The following is a 20,301-nucleotide window of genomic DNA, read 5'->3' on the forward strand; positions in this document are numbered from 1 at the left end:
CTCAACTCCTCCTTGTGGTTAATGTTATCATCGTCATTCTTCATAACCAAGTTTTCTAATATATACCTATTTCTCTTTTCCTCTTTAATCTGACATTGCAATTGATTATTCATAGATGACTTAATACCAAGTTCCTTTCGTAAAACTTCAACTTCATCGGTTGAAATCTTGAGTTTCTTATGAGCCGCTTCTAGTTGTTCCGTCACATTTCTAATCTTGTCGAAAATTTTCGGAACATGAGTATCCAATTTAGCAGTTTTTTTTTCAACTCCTCCTTATTCAGATCAAGTTGGTTCTCATTTTCTTTAATTTGATTCTTCAACTTGAAAATCTCTTCTTCTAAAAGCTTCTTTTGTTCATTCAACTCCTCCTCTTTCAACTCCAATTTTTCACACACATCATTAATCTGAATCTCCCTATTCTCAGCTTGAACCTCCAACTTGACAATCTCTTGCTCCGAAAGTTGAAGCTTTAAATTGGAAACTCTCAGCTCTTCCTCCTTTTCAATGAACTTTTTGAGCAACTCGTCGTAACTTCTATTGTCCACCTCGCACAAAAAGCCATCATCTACGTTTTCCACCCCAACAAAACGGTTATTCTCTTCCACATCAAGAGAGTTTCCTTCAAGGTTAGTATCCTGAAGGGATTTCTTGGGCGAGATATCGTTTTCGGGTTCAGAATCCCACGACGAAAAAGGCGATTCACAACCCTCCTTCATAGAAACCATAGAGCTAACATCAATGTCAGAGCTAGAAGGCAAGTCAATATTGAGAGGTTGATGCAGCATCGCTTCACTCTCTCCATCACAAGATTCTTCCATCTGTGATTCTAATAATAAAATCAATGATCAGAACTCTATAATTATAAGAACTATACACTACTAGAAAAATAAAAACCATAAAAAGGTGCATACTTCTTATTCAACTTACTACAATCAGAAATCAAATCAACATGTTGCTCAAAATATAATAATATGTCAGGACTAATTACATACAATAACAAGAAAATAATAAACATATTATAAAAAAATATCTGCAAGAGTAATTTATGGTTCATATATATCATATGTCTTGTATATAAAAGAATAAAAAGATGCAAACCTTCTATTCCAATCATCAACAATTCAAAACTCAAGCTATTGATCAAACCATAATAACATATCATCACATAAATACAATAATCTAGACTACACTCTGAAAACCAGTTATAAAATAATATTACCGGGTGATTATTATATACAAGATTACTAATGCAAAACAAAGTATTCATCATCTTAAAATAAATATTGAAAATTTCATACCAATTAAAACAAATGATAGAAGTTAATATATTATAGTGATAAAGTAGAGAAGGAGACATACCCAGCAATCAAATATGTGAAGAGATGGAAATAGGCAGTAGGTTTAGAGAAAACTTACTTTAGTGATATGGAAGGGTTTAGGGTTTACGATGTTTGTTAAATATACGTTCATGTGATGTGTTGGCCATGGAATAGGGATGTGCCACTCACTATATGCAGATATTACCGGGTCTTTTTTTTTGTTACAAACTTATTCCTTACAATGCGCATAGTATAGTATATTCCTTTTTTCTATATATTAAAATATACACTTCTCTCTCTCTCTATTATATATAAGATATATATCTAAATTTAGTTTCCCTTAAAAGAGGATCATATTACACTATCATCTTTCTTACTGTTAAATTGTACATCTGTCTTCCTTGTTACTTCAAAATATCAGAAAAATACACTTCTCTCACCTAAAATTTTAGATCCTCTCTCTCTCTCTCTCTCTTATAAAAGATACATTCTCCTCCCTTCTCTTATAACCCATCCTACTTATTCACCTATAAATAATGAATTTCAACCATTATAATATTTGACAAAAGAAATATATACACTTTATTAATTTTTTTAGTATGATACTCTTTAATTTTTCATTAAATATTTTAGTCCAATTTAAGAGAAAATAGATATACAAAAATTGGTAAAGAAAATAAAAAATATATTTAAAATTTAATTTATATTATAAAATCATACCTTAATAATAAATTTTTTATTGTTAATTATTATTGACATTAAAAATTATAATAGAAAAATAATTTCTGAAATGCGGGCTTACTTATTTTTTTTATTGATTTAAAACTAGTTTTTATCATACAATTTTATTTTTATAATAGATGATAATGTACTACCTATTTAATTGTCAAGGTATTGTTGGAGAGAAGTTTGATTTGTATCCTGGAATGAGATGATTTTATTGGACAATAATTCTACTTATGGATTGAAGGGATAAGACATTGGGTAAATGGTCCCCAAAATGGGAAGGTCTATTCCAAATTGTTTAAATTTTTTCTAATAATGCATATGAGATCGAAGGGTTAACTGGAGATCGAAGAATCCTAAGAGTAAATGGGAAGTATTTGAAAAAATATAAACCTGCACTTCAGGAGATTGAAATATTAATCGAATAATACCCATGCAAAATCGAAGTCAAAGTGGTAACTATACAGAAAGTGCCAAAATGGTTGAAGTCATTACATTACAAATTCCAGGGTCGAAATAAAAATTCAAACAATTGTGGCATGAGTAAGCAAAATGAATTAAGAAGGAAGAGCAACCTTCACGCGTTCATACTTCGTATTTAAGAGTAACATACGACGATCGATCACAAACTGGTTGGAGTTGAGGATATCAATTTCTTTTCCCAAAGCTTGGGCCTGTTCGACATGATCCACACCTACCTTGATTTCACTGTCAAGTTCTTCGCGGTCAAACTTTGGAATCTCCTCCTGACGCTCTTTGGCCTTTTTATTTTAGCATGTAGCTCTTCGATTTGTAGTTCCCAATAATATTGGTAGTGTAAGTCTCGAATTCTTCTTGACTTTGTTCAAACCCCTTTTCCAATTCTAAAATTTTGTTGGTAGACTTGGTGGCCGCATCTCATTCAACTGTTTGAGAACTCATTTCGTTATGAATCTTGTTCGAAACTTCACTTTTGCGGTTGAGGTCTGCGCTAACTTGATCAATAAGTAGCCCAAGCTCCATGATGATATCTGCATATTCTGAAGGAGTGGTTAAGATGTCCACTTGTTTAAACAGATCCTTGATCCCAAAGCAGGCAGTGGGATTATTTTCTAGGACTTGGATCAAGTTAACACCAAATACTTTCTCTTGATCTTTTTGAGCAGTTCGTCAACAAGCTCATTTGTAGACTGACCACCAGAAAACGGTGGAGGAACTTGAGAATTTATCAGTCGAGCTACCCCTTGTGCTCATGATCGCCTTCAAATATTCTGTTGGCTTATTCTTATTTAAGGTCTCCAATTCTTCCAGAGAGAAGGCAACAATTGTACTAGTCGAAGGGGTTTTGAAAGCTTTGGCAGAGCCAAGGTTTTGGTTGTTGGTAGGTACGTCACTTGGGTTCGCATTACCATCCTCTTCTTCTTCCAGAGGGTCAATAGGGATATCGAACATAGAGTGATCCTCATCTTCATCTTCGTCTTCCTCTTTGTCTAGGACATCTTCGCCTTGGTTGAGGATTTTTGGCAAAGAGTCGTCTGTTTTGTCTTGGACATTTTCCTTTGGATTTTGGATATCAATGGTTTCCGGGATATCTATGAGGTGATGCTCTTTTTCTTCTCCATCTTCGCTATCGGAGCCAGTGGTTTGCGAGTGTTGGGTAGTGTTCTTTGGAGGAGAAACCTCTTGTTGTTTGTCAGCAGGTTTATTCACTTCGCTCGTTGACCCTTTGTTTGAATCTTTGTTGGATAAGGGATGGTGCAAATGAGTATTGGAATTCCCAGGGATAACATGCTTAATGCTTGATTGTTCAGTACCGTCTGTGCCGTCCTGCAAAAGAAATCGAGTTGTGCTAAGTCGAAAAGGAAAGGGAAGATGGCTTAGAAAGATAAGGCGAAATTAGATTACCTTAAGAGCATCAACACCAGGACTGGAGTTATCACTCTCGATTCGTTCAGGGTTCTTGGCAGTAGGTTCAGGATCAACATTAATCACCTTTTGAGCAACAAGTTTTGTTGACTTGATTTTGATAATGTTGGTTTTTGGATGAAAGGTGGCGTCAGAAGTTTTCGCTTTCTTCTTCTTCTTGGCAGGTTTGGAGGTATCCGTGGGGAGAGATGATTATCGTCTGATTCAATAGTTGGAGCCTTAGGATGGCTAATCTTTCGTTTCTTTGGAGTTGGAGGTGGTTTTCGACTTACCTGAAAATAACATAAGAATTAGCATACAAAGATAATACATCAAGAAAAATAATAACACATGAAGTATACCTTTGTTATTGTGTTGGTGATTTATTTTTCTTGGCATTCGTCCTTGGCGGAGCCAGAAGCTTTCTTCGCCGGACCCTGTACCTGTTTTCTTTCGACGGCTAAAAGAGGAGAAGGTCAAAATAGTGATCACAAGTGAGAAGGGTGTTAAGTAATTGTTGGAAGAAGAAGTAAATCAAGAAACCCTTCTACTCCACACCTTCATATACTAGAGAGAGTATGTGAAAATGCTCTATGTCAATATGAAGATGACCTTTGAAACTGTCCAGAGTGTGCTTAGTATGAACCACCCGTTGGGCCATTTTTTGAGAGTCTTGTCGAAGAATTTTCACAAAATCCCCAAAGACGAACCATTTGGAAAAGGGGGGAGAAAAGCCACGCTGAAATGAGTAGTTAGTAGTCGAGAGAATTTTGGATGGTAAAGATTAAAACCCAACTCATACCTTTGTTCGTATTTGTCATACGAAAGTAGTTTTAAATCAGGGAGTTTCTTTGTAAAATTTTCTCTCAAAGTTACTGCTACATCATGGATGGTTCAATAGAGCTCATCAGGTTTGTAGGCAGTCTCAAAGGTATTTTTGGAATTCTTGGATTTCTTTGATGTAAGTCAAAATACCTTTCTTGGATCTGTCCTGTACAAAAGAAAAAGTGGTGGTTAGGTGCTGAGTGAAAGCAGGAACATCGAACATTTCTGCGGAATAATAACTTCTCCACCAAGTGTCATATTCTTCAGCGCAGTAGTATGATGGTTTAAATGGAATGAGGGGTGAGTTGTGTGGTGCCAACATAATGAGACATATCTTTGTTGCATTCGGATTTAGTGTGGTGCATGTTATAGAGAACAACATTGCTTTTCTTATTGAAGATTGGTTTAGACATAACTTGGTTAAGATCAAACTGTCGAGAGACAAGATTGGGTTGGTAGCTAAGGAGGATTATCTGGTTTTTCGAAGGTCTGAGCCTTGTTGCAATTAACTTGGGTGTGATAAACGCGTCCTATATGGATAGTATTTCTGCCTCTTGATCTTTCGAAGGAGAAGGGAATTTCCTAGTGAACCACTCTGGACCATGAGTCCTGTTGGAGAAGGGAGCCATAGAAGGAGTGAAACTGTAGTGTTTGGCATACATCATCACTTACCCAGTAAATTTTTTATGTAAGTTCAACCATTCATCATTAGGAGTCAGTTGGACAAGGTGTGTTCCTTCGAATCTTCTATTTTTGATGTCGTCATCCTCTTTATTGATTATGTTGTGGGATGATAATGATGTTTCGAAGGTAGCATTAAGCCATAATTGAAGCAACCAATATGGACCAGCAAGTAGTAGGTTCGGTCCTAGTTGAATCTTCTTGAGGGTTTCGACACCTTCTCCTAAATACTCGTAAAGACAACTTAGAACCATCTGGTTGATGCAGAGTTTATGTCCAACATGTAATTGGTTTTCCATAGTCAAGAATTTATTCGCCACTTGCAAAGATTTCGAGCAGAATACACATCAAGATAGCCAGAGTGCGAGGAAGACGATGTGCTCTTCATCAAAGATTTATTCAGTATCTTTATTGTGGTGATCTGAGATATAGAGGGTGAAGGTAGCTCGATTTCCATTGAAGCCAATGGTATCCTCGGCTATGTAGTTGGGATCGAAAGTATCTCCAATTGGTCGAAGACCAGTGATATCAACAACGTCGAAAAGGGTTGGAGTCAACATTCCACAAGGGAAGTGAAAGTTGTTATGAGTACTATCCCAAAAATATAGGAAAGTTAACAACATGGGTTGGAAATAGCCAGGGCCAACCTTCAACAATTGGATCATGTCGAAGATTTCCATTTCTTTCCAAGTTTGAGCTTTCTGGTTTTCTATTTTTACAAGCCAAGACAAGTATACTTTAGGATCTTTCGATAAGGGGCAAGAGCGAAACACTCCGAGAGTGTTGCTCATGTAATCTAAGTTGATAGGTTTTTCTATAGGATTAGTCGAAGACTTTGCTTGGGTATCGACTATAGTATTTGGCTCAGTGCTCACAGTCTCACCACTAGTTTTCAATTTCTTCCTACTAGCTATTGGTTTGGTTCGATGATAAGTTGGAAAGTACTATTTGAGTCTTTCAGAGTTAGAATTAATATTTGGTAAAAGGCCTGCAATTGCACGCGTTTTACCAAAGATTGAGATAAGAATTAATACATGTGACTGATAAATGCGTCATTTCTTTTCTTCAAGAGGGGGCTCCGAAATGTACTGTTGGTTTCCCACAACTTTAGGACCCAAAATCTTGTGAGCATGAGGGATGGACATTTGTTTCTTGGAATATTTTGAGTTCTTGATTTTTGACGCCATTTGATGATGAAAATGTGGAAGAAATCTGTTTTGTTTGGGGTTTTTTAGAGAGAAGAGGAAGAGTTTTTCTTGTTGATAATGGAGAAAAGTTCAGAAAGAATGTGAAGTGAGGTACTTATAGTGGGATGAAAAAACGTTTCATTTCAAAACATTGACAACTGTTGAAGATCGTGGAACGCATGTCAAATCGGAGAAACATGATCAGACGGTAGCAGTTGGTGTGGCCCACGATCTCCTAGGAAATATGGGTGTAATGATTAACTGAGATTTTTTGCGTGTCTCGATGAGATGTTTGAAGAAAGGTGGTCATGATGACCATGACATCATAGCAGTAAAGATGTTGTTGCATCGAAATATTTCAAAAAAAATCCCTTTTTTCCATATAGTCGAAAATGACATTTTTGGGGGGCAATTTGTTAGCTGGAATTTCGACGTTGGACAAAAATATATTGTTTTCGACAGAAAAAGTTGGGAAGGCGTAGTCGGAGCTGTGATTTTGATGAGGAAGGTTTGGTCCGAGACTTAGAAATATTCTTGGATTCATATTCACTTTTCGACGAAGGTATCCGTATTGGAATTGCGTTCGACAAGAATGATTCAAATTAAGGCTCATAACCATTTTTTGGCCTTATCTATTTCTTGAGAAGACGCGTGGAAGGCATTAAGTGGCAAAGTCCATGCAAGCGAAAACGTGTCATCTTTTGGAGAAGATACCACTTGTTACCGTCATTTTTGATTTATTATAAATAAGGATCTTAATGATTAGGATTAAAGGTGTTCCATTTTGTACAAAAACTCCTATATTACTCAAAGCATCTGTGTTGTTGAGAAACGAGTTCTTGAATGCAATGTACGTGTGATCACCAATATTACTTTTGTGTTGAATCATTTACAATTATTTAATTTACTTTCCTTGTAAAGTTACTTAAAAAGTTATTTACATTGAAATTTACGTTTATGCATTTCTTTACAAACGTCAACATTATTTTCAATGAAAAAAGCATTGTCGAAATATTCATAAGTGATAAAACTTGAAGAGAATTAAAGCACATGTCCTAGGATCAATCTAGTTGATCCTGTGAGTAACCAAAAATATAGAATTTAGAAGACTAGCGCTTTTTTTTACCAATTTCGACGGTAAACACCTAGCTTTGAAATCTGTTGCTAAACCTGCAACGACTCCTCAAGTTTGGGACTATAAAGAAGCTTCACATGTAGGAGGATCTGAAGAAGATTCAGATGATGAGGAAATGGACTTTATCACTAAAAGGTTTCAATACTTGGAAAATAAGAACAAGAGGTTATTTGGTAGAAGTCGTGGTTTTAGAGGATCAAGTTCAAGAGAAAAGAAGAATGATCAAAAGGGATGTTTCAACTACAAGTAGCCTGGTCACTTCATTGCTGACTATCTTGAACTACAAAAGGACAACTCAAAGAATGGAAGCTTTAAAAAGGACAACTTCATAAACAAGTTCAAGAAGAGTCTCATGGAAACATGGGATGAACTTGACAATGAAGAAGACTCTGAAAAGGATGAACAACAAGCAAACCTTGCTTTGATGGCTCTTACATCTTCTGAAGCAGAATCTGACTCAGATTCTGGTTCAGATTCTGAAGAAGAAGATGAGGTATTTTCTAATATATCTCGTTATGATATAATTACTTTCCTTCAAGACCTTATGTGTCGGTGTCAAGAGAGATCCAGACACATGAAAATATTGAAAAAGTAATATGATCTTTTGAAGGATGAAATAAAATCTTTTCAAAGAAAACATGAAGCTCTAGAGAAAGAACATATTGCTCTAGTATAGGGGTGGCAAAACGGGCTCGTCCCGCTGGGCATGCCTGTTTTGCCCGCATTTTTGTGTGGGGCGGGTCAAGGATTTAGGCCCTCACCCTTAAATATGTCCGTCCCGCCCCGCCCCGTTTTTTTCGCGGGCTTTTGCGGGCATGTGTATTTACATAAATTTTTGCATTTTTAGGCTTAAAGAGTGCAGTTCCCGCGGGCTTTCCCCGCCCCGCCCTCACTTTTTTGCGGGGCGGGTCTAAGTTTTAGGCCCACATCCTTAACTATGACCGCCCCGCCCCGCCCTCACTTTTTTGCGGGGCGGGTCTAAGTTTTAGGCCCACATCCTCAACTATGACCGCCCCGCCCCGCCCCGTTTTTTTGCGGGCTTTTACGGGGCGGGCCTAAACGGGGCGGGCATGCCCGTTTGCCACCCCTACTCTAGTATAATAAGTGTGTGATAAATCCCTTGATGAGCATGAAATGACTCTTTAGGAGTCTATCATAAATGGCTTCAATATAACTAAACTTGTATACATGATTTATGGTGCAAGTAGAAGCAAAATGGGAAGGTCTTGGTTACTCAACAAAATATTTTAATCCAAGGTTTGAAACCTTGAGTAACCAACAAATACTTATTCTTTAAGCTCTGTTAGGAAAGGGATTGACTCTTATTTTGTACATGCTTCTGAAAATGCAAAGGTTCTGAACCAGTCATAACCTAAAGTTGTTGAGTCAAGGGTTCTGAAGAAACCTGAACCTGAGATTCTAAAATCAAGGGTTTGGAAGAAACCAGAACCTAAGAATCTAGTCAAAGGTTTTGAAGAAACCCAAACCTAAGACATCAGGAGCTAAGGTTATGAAAGGTTCAAAACCTAAGGCCAAGATCCATTCAAGATAACATTCTTTTAAATCAAAAGTTTTGAATGATCATGTGCCTTACCATATGAGAGCAAAGGTACAAAACAAGAAGAAACTTGTCAGAACTAACCCTAAAGGACCCATAAGACTATGGATACCTAAATCTAAAAAAATGTCTACGTATATGCTTCAAGGAAGAAGCATGAAAACTGTCATGGTAATTGGACAATGGTTGCTCTCAACATATGACATGAGAAAAGCATATGTTCCAAACCCTAACTTTGAAAAAGGAAAGAACTATGAGAGTTGGAGGAAACCAGAGAGGAAAGATCATTGGTAACTCCTCTATCTCAACTAATAATGTTTGGCTTGTAGATGGACTTAAACATAACCTACTAAGCATTAGTCAATTTTGTGACAGTGGTTATGAAGTCATGTTTAATAAGAACAATTTTTTAGTCATGAATGAATATGACAAGTCCATAGTGTTCAAAGATAGGAGGAAATATAATGTTTATAAAATTAATTTTTATGAATTAGTTCATCGAAAGGTACTTTGCCTTCTATCAGTGAGTGATGAGAAATGGCTCTAGCATAAAAGGTTAGGTCATGTTAGCTGGAGATTAATCTCTGAACTTAGAAAGTTAAGACTTGTTAAAGGTTTTCCATAACTCAATTATCACTCAGATGCTCTTTGTGGAGCATGCCAAGTAGGAAAAATTTATAAAACTTATTTCAAATCTAAAAACATTGTCTCTACCTCTAGACCTCATAATTGCTTAAGATTGACTTGTTTGGTCCGTTAGTATAACATCAATCAATGGGAAGAAATATGGATTAGTTATTGTTGATAACTATAGCAGATGGACTTGGGTTAAACTCATTAGAACCAAGGATGAATAATATGATATGTTCAACATCTTCTGCATACAAGTATAAACTGAAAAGGAATCAAGTATTTTGAAAGTAAGAAGTGATAATGGAGAAGAATTTGAAAATGAGCCATTTGAAACTTTTTGTTAAAAACATGGCATATCCATGAATTCTCTTATCCTAGAACTCCATAGAAAAATGGAGTTGTAGAGAGAAAGAATAGATCTTTACAAGAAATGGTCAGAACTATGATCCATGAAAACAACTTACCTAAGTACTTGTAGGCAGAAGTTGTAAACACATCATGTTATGTCCAAAATAGAATCTATATTATACCTATTCTGAACAAGACTTCATATGAGTTGTTCAAAGGAAGAAAGTCAAACATTTCTTATTTTCATCAGTTTGGATGTACATGTTACATCTTGAACAATAAAGTTTATCTTAGAAATTTAATGCCAAAGCTCAAAAGGGTATCTTTTTATGATACTTTGAACGCTCAAAGGCATACCGAGTGTATTGAAGGTGTAAGAAACACAAGAAATTGAGGGGTTTGAATTGGGTTTATGGATTTAAAAACTTTTGGCACTCAGTAAATCAAATAATAAAAAATAACGATAAAGATAAGAACACAAGTATTTTTATCCTGGTTCGCTGTTAATGAAGCTACGTACAGTCCACCCGCCTGAGTGATTTCTCATTCCATAATGATTTAATCCAATAATCAAATTGATTATACAAATCAAAGACCAATTGTCTAAGACTTCTTGATAATTCTGACTATCCCATAGTCTCTCAAGAAATTGCAAATCAAAGACTAACCGTCAATGACCTCTTGAGTATTCAGACTAAGACTAATCACTCAAAGAAATAAACCAAAGTTAATATAACATGTTCTGATGTTTACAAGATGCTTAAATAAGCAGATACACAAGTTTAAACCAAGTATTACACTTAACGATAATATTCAATAAGTTTTTGTTCTAAGTGTGAGTGTGAGAAACACTTCTTTTATATTTTTCTATACACATATCCTGAGTGTAAGCGTTGATGTTTGTTCAGTGCGTGTATGTCAATCTTGTTATCTTTTCAATCTTCAAAGACCTATTTATATAGAAGCAAATAGATTCATTGGGATGTGAAGATGGACGATCCTCTATGTGAATGTTGTATGAAGGTCACTTCATATGCAACAATAGAGTGGCTCTTGCAGCAGAGAGTTGGTGAGGTTGATGGGATGAAAGAAGTTTCTTTGATACAAAGTACAATACTTTACATAGAAAGTAGGTTTTATTTTATACTTCTGTCACATAAAACAACATTGACCTTTTGATGTAAATCTTCTAGTGAGAGGGTTCTTATGCAAGTGGATTGAAGCTTGAGTATAGATTAGAGTTAACCTTCAGAACTTGTGAGATTTTAGAGTGTTTGGAGTACTGGGTTATGAGACTTTCACAAGCTGGTATTCATAACCTTTAATCAGAGTTTGCATGAATGGTTTATATTCAGAAACATTGACTTGATACTTTGGAGTTTACTTGTTTTTGAACACGCTTTTATCCATTGGTTCAGATTCTAGACATCTTCAGAGTCAGAGTTTATTTCCAATTTTCTGCATACTCACCAAAATAGTTAGAGTACAAAATTGTTCTCTACACTTTGTTATCATCAAAACTTAAGGATAGTTGTAGAACTAAACTTGTTCCAACATGTATAACTTTGAAACCAATATGGTTGAAGATTCAATACACATCAAATTTGATGATAAAGAGCCTGATAGTAAAATGTCAGAGCTAGTTCAATTTTTAAAAAAAACATGTGTGTTTGAAGACACCTTAAGAGATAGAGGTCTAGAAGATGGAATTTCAAAAGCTAACAATCCATCAGAAGCTGGATGTTCAGAAGCTATTCGAATTTTAGAAGTTGATCCAACCTCAGAAGCTCATTCAGATGTTGAAGATTCTGAAAAAGCTCAAGATGGCTCCTCAAATGCATCAGAATCCAAGAAGACCTTCAAGTACAAGTATTCTCATCCATAAGAGTTAATTATTTAAATCAAATATAGTCCTAGAAAAACAATGTCTGTCTTTAGATAAGAGAATTTCAATGTTAGGATTACTCTCCATGACTAAACCCACTTCTGTTGATGGTGATATTGTGGCAATGCAAGAAGAGTTGAATCAATTTCAAAGAAATGATGTCTGGGATCTGGTACCCAAACCTTTTAAAAATAACATTATTTAAACAAAATGGGTATTCAAAAACAAGTTGAATGAGCAAGGATAAGTGGTAAGAAATAAGGCTATAATGGTAGCTCAAGGCTACAACCAACAAAAAGGTATAGATTTCTCTAAAACCTATGCACCTATTGTAAGGTTATAGGCAATCATGTTACTTATCTCTTATGATATTAATCATGGCATTATTTGATGCCAAATGAATGTTAAGAGTGAATTTTTAAATGGAGTCATTTCTGAAGAAGTGTATGTAAAACAACCACCTGGGTTTGAGGATTAAGTCCTCTCATATCATGTTTTCAAACTTAAGAAATCACTTTATGGAGTCATACAACCTCCCAGATCTTGGTATGAGAAACTGAGTAATTTTCTGTTAGAAAATGGTTTTCAAAAAGGGCAAGTAGACACTACACTCTTCAGAAATACACTTAAAAATGATATCTTAATTGTTCAAGTTTATGTAGATGGTATTATATTTTGTTCAAATAACGCTTTCCTTTGCCAAGAGTTTTCAAAGACAATGCAGGCTAAGTTTGAGATGAGTATGATGGGAGAGCTGAAGTTCTTCCTTGGTATTCAAATTAATCAATGCAAGGATGGAGTATATGTTCATCAGACAATATACACAAAGGAGCTTCTAAAGAAGTTCAAGCTATATAACCGCAAGATCATGACAACTCCTATGCATCCAACCTACAATCTAAGCAGACACAAAAACAACACCAATATCTGTTAGAAGTTGTATAGAGGTATGGTTGGATCTTTACTTTATTTAACAACTTCTAGACTAGATATTTTATTGAGTGTCTCTCTGTGTGCAAAATTTCAGTTAGATTCTCACTACTACAAAATAGACCTTTCGTAACACCAATTTTACAACGATCATAGTGTTAATCGTGGTAATAGTTTATTTTTGGGCGTTTTTTTTTGTATTTACTAAAGGACACACCACAATTGTAAAATGAAGCAACCATTATTCCTTTGACATTGAAATACATTTTCTTTGGAATTCCATACATACCCTTTAAGGACGCTTAATAAATAGTCCGCTTTTGTACCTAGAGTTGTTTGACTTGTACCCAGACATTTAATTCCTTCTTTTTCGGCCAACCATATAGTGATACCATGTCTTAGACCCCTCACTTGTGGTTCATGCCACCTTTCCCTCTATGGTACAAATTCTATTTCTCCTATGGATTCTAATATACCTTGACTTTCATTTTCAAACTATACCTTTTCAGTCACTTATCACCAGATATAAATTCCGTGACTTTGGTCATTTCACTCCATTCATTTCCATAATATGTTCGTAATCTACCTTCATTCACTTCATGTGATATACCAGTTATCTCTGAGCCAAGTACAATATACCTTTGTGCTCCATCTTGTACCTCATTGTAAACCAAGAGTTGTTTGTACTATGTAATCAAACACTTAATTCATTCTTTTTTTGGTTATTCCAATACGATGTTGTAGGCCCTCGCGTGTTGGTTCATACCAATTTTACTCTCGGGTTCACATTTTCACCCCGTGTTGGAGTTCAAATCATATTATCCTTTGGTTCAAACCATACCTCTATCACACTTCTTTCCATCTCCCACCATTAGTTCTCTGAACTACGGAGCTCTGAATTCCTCATTGCACTATGAGGATACGTAGGCATGAGGGCCCCAATCCTCACTGAGCACTTTATCTATTTCCTTTCCTTTCCATTCATTCTTTTGCGAGTAATATTTAGATAACACCTATTCAAGCGAGAACAATCAAAACGGTTCCCATGGAGTACCATGGATGTTTGGGGTGCTAATACCTTCCCCTTGCATAACCGACTTCCTTACCCAGTATATCTCTTCCCCCCGGGTTTTATCGATGTTTTCCCTTCCCTTTGGGGATAAATAAAGTTTGATGGCGACTCTGTTGTATGTTCGAGCGTGTGATACGTTCGGGTATATTTCCGCTAGCTTCAGCTGGCGACTCTACTGGGGATACTTTATTACTGGGAGTATTTCCTAGTCGCTAAAAGGAGTCGAGCCTAGTTTAGGTTGTTTTCTCGCTAGTTTCTAGGTGTTCATCTTTATACTTTACTTGCTTTATTTTATTTGCTTTATTATTGCATTTTGTCATCCTAGATATTTGTATATTCTATTTGGGTTGGGTTGTTTACATGAGAGTGAAGCTCTATACCCGAGCTTGAGTATACACACAAGATAGTAACATGACTAGAGTCGTGTTTGACCTTCGTGAAGTTATTTCGCGATTATGGTTGACACGATATGTCACACCTAGAGTAGATCCTTTTGGGAGCATCATTGTCCGATGAGTCATTCGTCCAAGACAATGGTATCTCAAATTGGGTTGTTGACTCTAGGGACCTTTTAGGATCACCCTTTGAGGATAGTACACACCTGTGAGGGGATATGGGTCTTTCTTGCAGGAAACCAAGACTCTTCATACCCGTGTTCTTGTGTATACGTTGAACTTTTAAACCTGCAACAAACAGATTATTCAGTTTATCCAGTGAATGCCAGAATTCTGATTATGTGACATCCTGCCATCATTGCATCACATAACATAATTACATCATTGCATTAACCATTACATGTTACATTTTCATTTTTCAGGGAACTACTGTGCCAGTTGCTAGTGTCAGTGCAACCATGGATAAGACCGACCAGAGAAAAACCTATGAGTACAAATTGAGAGACTCCAAGGTCGATAAGTCGAGGAAGCTCAGCGAGTGCCTTACCAAAGATTACAGAGTAGCCTTCAAGCAAGCCTATGGCAATCTGTTGAGGGTTTTAAACACCAAGGAATATTCAGGGTTGATATTCACTTTCGCACAGTTCTATGACCCTACCTTACACTGCTTCACGTTCCAAGACTTTCTTCTAGCTCCCACACTAGACGAGTTTGCTCATCTACTACAGTTGCCAGTCAAGAACCAAGCACCCTACATGATTGATGAAGACTTCCCAGATTCTGCGGATATAGTTCAGGCCTTGTGCATGAAGAAGGATCTAGTCGAGGCCACTCTCCGAGTCAAGGGTAACACGCAGGGCCTACCGTCCAAATTCCTATTCGAGAATGCCACGATGTTTGCCAACAGTGGAAGTTGGGACGCATTTTACGCCAGCTTTGCATTACTCATCTATGGATTGGTGTTATTCCCGAATGTTGAAAGTTTCATTGACAAGACCGCTATCACCATATTCATCTCCCAGAACCCGGTTTCTACCTTACTAGCTGATGTATTCTTCTCCTTCCATTGGAGAAATATGAAGAAAGGGGGAACCATCACTTGTTGTATGCCTTTGCTTCAGAAATGGATTGTGTCCCATCTCCCAAAGAAAGGGCCGTTTGTTGATAATGTCGGTGATCTGAAATGGTCGCAAAGGTTGATGTCATTAGATGCTGAGGACGTCATCTGGTTTAGTCTTGATTACTTGAGAGTGGAGTTGATATTCCGATGTGGGGAGTTCCCAAACGTCCCTCTCGTTAGCACAAAAGGGGGTGTGATAAACTATAATCCTGTCCTCTCACTACGACAGTTGGGATATTCGCTCAAAGAGAAACCTGAAGACCGTTTGTTGGAAGAGCTGATTTAGCCGAAGGGGTTGAGAGTCCAAAGCTGATGAAGAAAGTGCGTAGAGCATGGGGCAAAATACAACGAGTGGGAAAGAAAGATCTAGGCAAGCAACTGTGTACCGTGACTACCTCCTATGCTGATTGGGTGAAGTCAAGGGCCAAGATGATCAAACTGTCGTACCCGTGGGAACCTTCCATGTGTATCAAAACCCTTAAGCCGCCTGCCGCCGTCACTTATGAAGTGGATCTCCTCAAGGAAATCATCAAGAAGTTGGGAAAAGAGAATGCTTGTCTCTGTTCCAGCCTGATGAAAGTCACCTAAAAAAAGAACACCCTGAAGGCCAGCCTCAGTCAGAAGAGGGAAAGGTTTAATAAAGCAGATACTGATATCCAGATTGAGCAAAACAAAAGGAGAAAGGTGGGAGATGCTCTGAAAGGGTCTTTTGAGACCATTGTGAACAAGAAGAAAGAGTTAGCCGAAGCCCAGTATCGAGCCTGCAAGCGGGAGATTGACTACCAAGGTTAAATCAAATCTCTACAGGACCTATTGGAGAAATCGCAGAAGGAGTTTTTGTACTATTTGTCATTCAAATAAATAAAAGAGATTTTGTTGAAATACCTCTGTTGTCTTATCCCTGCTCACTGTATGACTATGTATGCATACTGGCACACTGGCACCCTAGAAATCATATTTTTTTATACTTGTTAAACATGCATATATTACATTCATAGCATAAAGTCGATAGAAAACAAAATGCTTACACTCGCCGTTTTGCTGCAGCAACAACGACGACTCGTCATCGGTACTACACACGTTCCAGCAAATATAAGATCATGGCCGAATATGAAGCCGACAACGCTGTTGTCCGTGAATCTCTTGCCCATATGTAAGGAGAGATGAACTTGTTCAGGGGCAACATGGAGACCATCCTTGAGCTCCTTCAATCTCAGAGGAACCTTGCCTCTGCTGCTGCCAATATCACCCGTGATGCTGGGGTGACCATCCCTGATACCACTGCTGGCACTACCGTCGACCCTCCGGCAAAAACTGTGGTGCCTAACTCTGGGAACCGTCAGGTGGTCCCCATAGACCCTGCTAGGCTTGCTGCTGCCTATCAGTGGGGAATGCCCCCGCACCTTGCTGCTAGCTTCGCTAGTGGGGGAGCTTTCTTCCCTCACTCGACTCTTGCTGCTGCTGTTGGAAACACTGGTTTCCCTTGGGTTCTCCCCACTCTCCAAACTACTCCGGTCATTGCTGCTAATCCGAATGACAACCAGGGTCAGGTCCCTGACGACCTCCCTAACGATGAAGAAGACTACCGAGGCTCACGCCTTCACTTTCAACTTTCCAGTCAGACTGCTCAAGCTGCGAGCACCGGTCAGGTCCCGACCGTCCCTTTTGGCTACCCAGGGGCAAACTCTGTGCCCATGATGATGAACCCTGCATCCCAGTACATGCAGACAGGGGCACCTCAGGCCCCCAATGCTCAACCTGGAATGCAATACTTTCAGCCTGCTACTGCCTCTCAGACTGTGCCACCAGGTTTCTCCTACCCGCCAATGTGGTTCAACCCGAATATGCTTGCACCAATCGCCCCCGAAGCCTCTCGACCGGCCAGTCAGGTCGCTCCCCCCGCTGTTGATCCGGCCAGACCTGCGGATTACCATCTCTTGGACAACAAAATAAGGGCCATTGAGGGCTTCTCTTCTTTCGACATAGACGTTTGAGACCTCTGCTTAGTCCCGAACGTGGTGTTGCCCCAAAAGTTCAAGGTGCCGGACCTCCCCAAGTACAAAGGCCTTAGCTGTCCCCGCAGTCATCTCACTATGTACTGCAGGAACATGGCTTCGCACATTGATAATGACAACCTCCTGATTCATTGCTTCCAAGATAGACTGACTGGGGCTTCCTTGGATTGGTACATGAGTTTGGAGCGCTCGAAGATCCGGTCATGGAGGGACCTCTCCGAAGCATTTTTGAAACAATACAAGTACAACCTTTACATGGCTCCAACAAGGCTTCAACTATAGAACCAGTCGCAAAGATCTAATGAAACCTTTAAGGAGTATGCTCAACGTTGGCGCGAAATGGCGTCTAGGGTTCGACCAGTACTATCTGACAATGATTTGGTTGATATCTCCATGGGTACGCTGCAAGAGCTGTATTTTGAAAAGATGATTGGCAGTTCATCAACAAAATTCTTCGATATGGTTACCATTGGGGAACGTGTTTAGAGTGGGCTGAAATCGGGGAAGATAACAGACACGACCATACAACAGACAATCAACAAGAGACTGCATGGGGGCTTCGCTAAAAAGAAGGAGGGGGAGGCAAATGCTGTTATGGCGAAGGCTCGCCTCCAATATCAAGTTCCGATGGCCTCTATGTCGTACTATCCATATCTGTATGTCACCGTAGCTCAATACCAACAACCGTCTTTCCAGTATCAACCACAGAGAAGCAATCAACAATCAGCTCCTACTCAGAAAGATCAGAATCGACAATACAACCGTGACAATAGAAGGCAGAATCAGGGGCAGAATAACAGAGGAAACTATGGCAAACACGCTTAGTACGATAAGATCCCAGTACCATATGCTTATTTTGTACCATACTTGGTCCATGTGGGGGCCATTGTGCCAAAAGAAATCCCTCAGGCCGTGCCGCCTTACCATTATAAACATAACCCCAACGCCTCATGCACCTACCACGCCGGTCACGTGGGACATTCCACCGAAGACTGCTGGCCGTTAAAAAACAAAATACAAGACTTGATTGATAAGAAGATCTTGACCTTCTCGGAGGAAAATCCGAATGTAAAGACGAACCCCCTACCTAATCATGATGGTCCCACGACCAGTGTCGTCATTGAAGAAGAATCCTCCGAACCGGTGAAGTGGGTCGATGAGTTGAGAACTTTGTTATCCGTTATGTTGAGAAAACCTGAAAAGTTTGGGTTTCTAGAAGGAGTGCATAATGATTGCTCAGTGTGCGAGTCTGATCCGGATGGTTGCAAGTAATTGAGAGAATGTGTGCAAGAATTGATGTATCAAGGGTTAGTACAGTTCTCCAACTCCAAAGCCGCATAAGAGGTGGCAGTAATTGAACTGATAACAATTGTATATAGGAATAAAAAGGTTGAAGCTCCTACCAAGAGTATTCAGTCGATCCATTTCCGTGTTCCAACTCCGTTTCTGTATCAGAATACCAAGGCAGTGCCTTGGAATTATGAGACCACAACGTATTTGGGAGGAAAAGAAATTCACATTCCTGATACAAAGATCGTCAACATCGCTGGAGCGGGAGGCATGACCCGAAGTGGCAGTGTATTTTCTCCCAAATACACTCCTAGGGTGTCTCCAGCACCCACAATTGTCTCGCCTAAAGATAAGGCAACTCCTAGACCGACTCCGCAGGCAAAGACAACTATACTCACCATTCTGACCATGACGACTGCTCCGGTATTGACGAGACTTATCGACAATGATAAAGCTGTAGATGCCGAAGCCTCCAAGGGTAAAGGGCCGATGATTGAAAAAGAACAGTCTGATGATCACAAGAAGAGTATCACCTTTGAGGAAAGTCAGGAATTCCTCAAACTAATCAGAAGGAGTGACTTCAAGATTGTTGAACAGTTGAACCAAACGCCTTCCAAGATATCAATTTTGTCTTTGCTGTTGAGTTCTGAGGCTCACCGCAAAGCATTGCTGAAAGTTATAAATACCGCTCACGTGATGCAAGATATCACGATCGATCAATTTGACGACGTGGTTGCTAACATCACCGCCAGTAGGTATCTAGGATTTAATGAAGCAGAGTTACCTCCTGAGGGAAAGGCCGACAACAAAGCACTACATATTTCGGTCACATGTACTGACTCTCTCTTATCACGAGTGCTTGTTGATACTGGATCCTCGCTTAATGTACTGCCAAAATCTACATTAAGCCAATTACAGTTTAAGGGGGCCGAGATGAGAACCAATGCATTGATTGTTAGAGCTTTCGACGGTTCCTGAAGGCAGGTAATTGGGGAGGTCGATTTTCCTATCTGTGTTGGACCACACCAGTTCGATATCACTTTCCAAGTCATGGACATCAACCCAGCCTACAGTTGTTTGTTGGGCAGACCATAGATTCATGCCGCTGGGGCAGTCACTTCTATTTTACACCAGAAGTTGAAGTACTTGATAGATGACAAACTGGTAACTGTGTCCCGCTTCACTGTCTAGAATTTGAAGATGTCAGTTCCGCCTTCGCCAACAACAATCAATCATCCACTACCATCCTATCCTCAGTGAAAAGTGCCAATCAGACATTGGAGAAAGGCATGCTTC

General features: G+C 38.7%; 3 protein-coding genes across 3 annotated transcripts; 1 reads left to right on the top strand and 2 right to left on the bottom strand.

Moving 5' to 3' along the window:
• Window positions 1–202: 202 nt before the first annotated feature.
• Window positions 203–1,440, bottom strand: LOC127079477 (uncharacterized). The gene is made up of 2 exons (XM_051019854.1): window positions 1,362–1,440; window positions 203–828 (listed from the first exon to the last, which is right to left on the bottom strand). The coding sequence occupies exon 2, from the start codon at window positions 818–820 to the stop codon at window positions 203–205; it is 618 nt and encodes a 205-aa protein (XP_050875811.1). The 5' UTR covers window positions 821–828; window positions 1,362–1,440.
• Window positions 1,441–3,205: 1,765 nt separating this feature from the next.
• LOC127079478 (uncharacterized) lies at window positions 3,206–5,736 on the bottom strand. Its single transcript, XM_051019855.1, has 4 exons — window positions 5,429–5,736; window positions 4,907–4,922; window positions 3,932–4,018; window positions 3,206–3,853 (listed from the first exon to the last, which is right to left on the bottom strand). The coding sequence occupies exons 1-4, from the start codon at window positions 5,734–5,736 to the stop codon at window positions 3,206–3,208; spliced, it is 1,059 nt and encodes a 352-aa protein (XP_050875812.1).
• A 6,532-nt stretch (window positions 5,737–12,268) lies between these two features.
• Window positions 12,269–16,857, top strand: LOC127079479 (uncharacterized). Its single transcript, XM_051019856.1, has 3 exons — window positions 12,269–12,355; window positions 15,003–15,875; window positions 16,699–16,857. Exons 1-3 carry the CDS (start codon window positions 12,269–12,271, stop codon window positions 16,855–16,857), a joined length of 1,119 nt encoding a protein of 372 aa, XP_050875813.1.
• The last annotated feature ends 3,444 nt before the right edge of the window (window positions 16,858–20,301 follow it).

Source organism: Lathyrus oleraceus, chromosome 5, assembly GCF_024323335.1.
Source record: "Lathyrus oleraceus cultivar Zhongwan6 chromosome 5, CAAS_Psat_ZW6_1.0, whole genome shotgun sequence".
NCBI classification, from domain to species: Eukaryota; Viridiplantae; Streptophyta; class Magnoliopsida; order Fabales; family Fabaceae; genus Lathyrus; species Lathyrus oleraceus.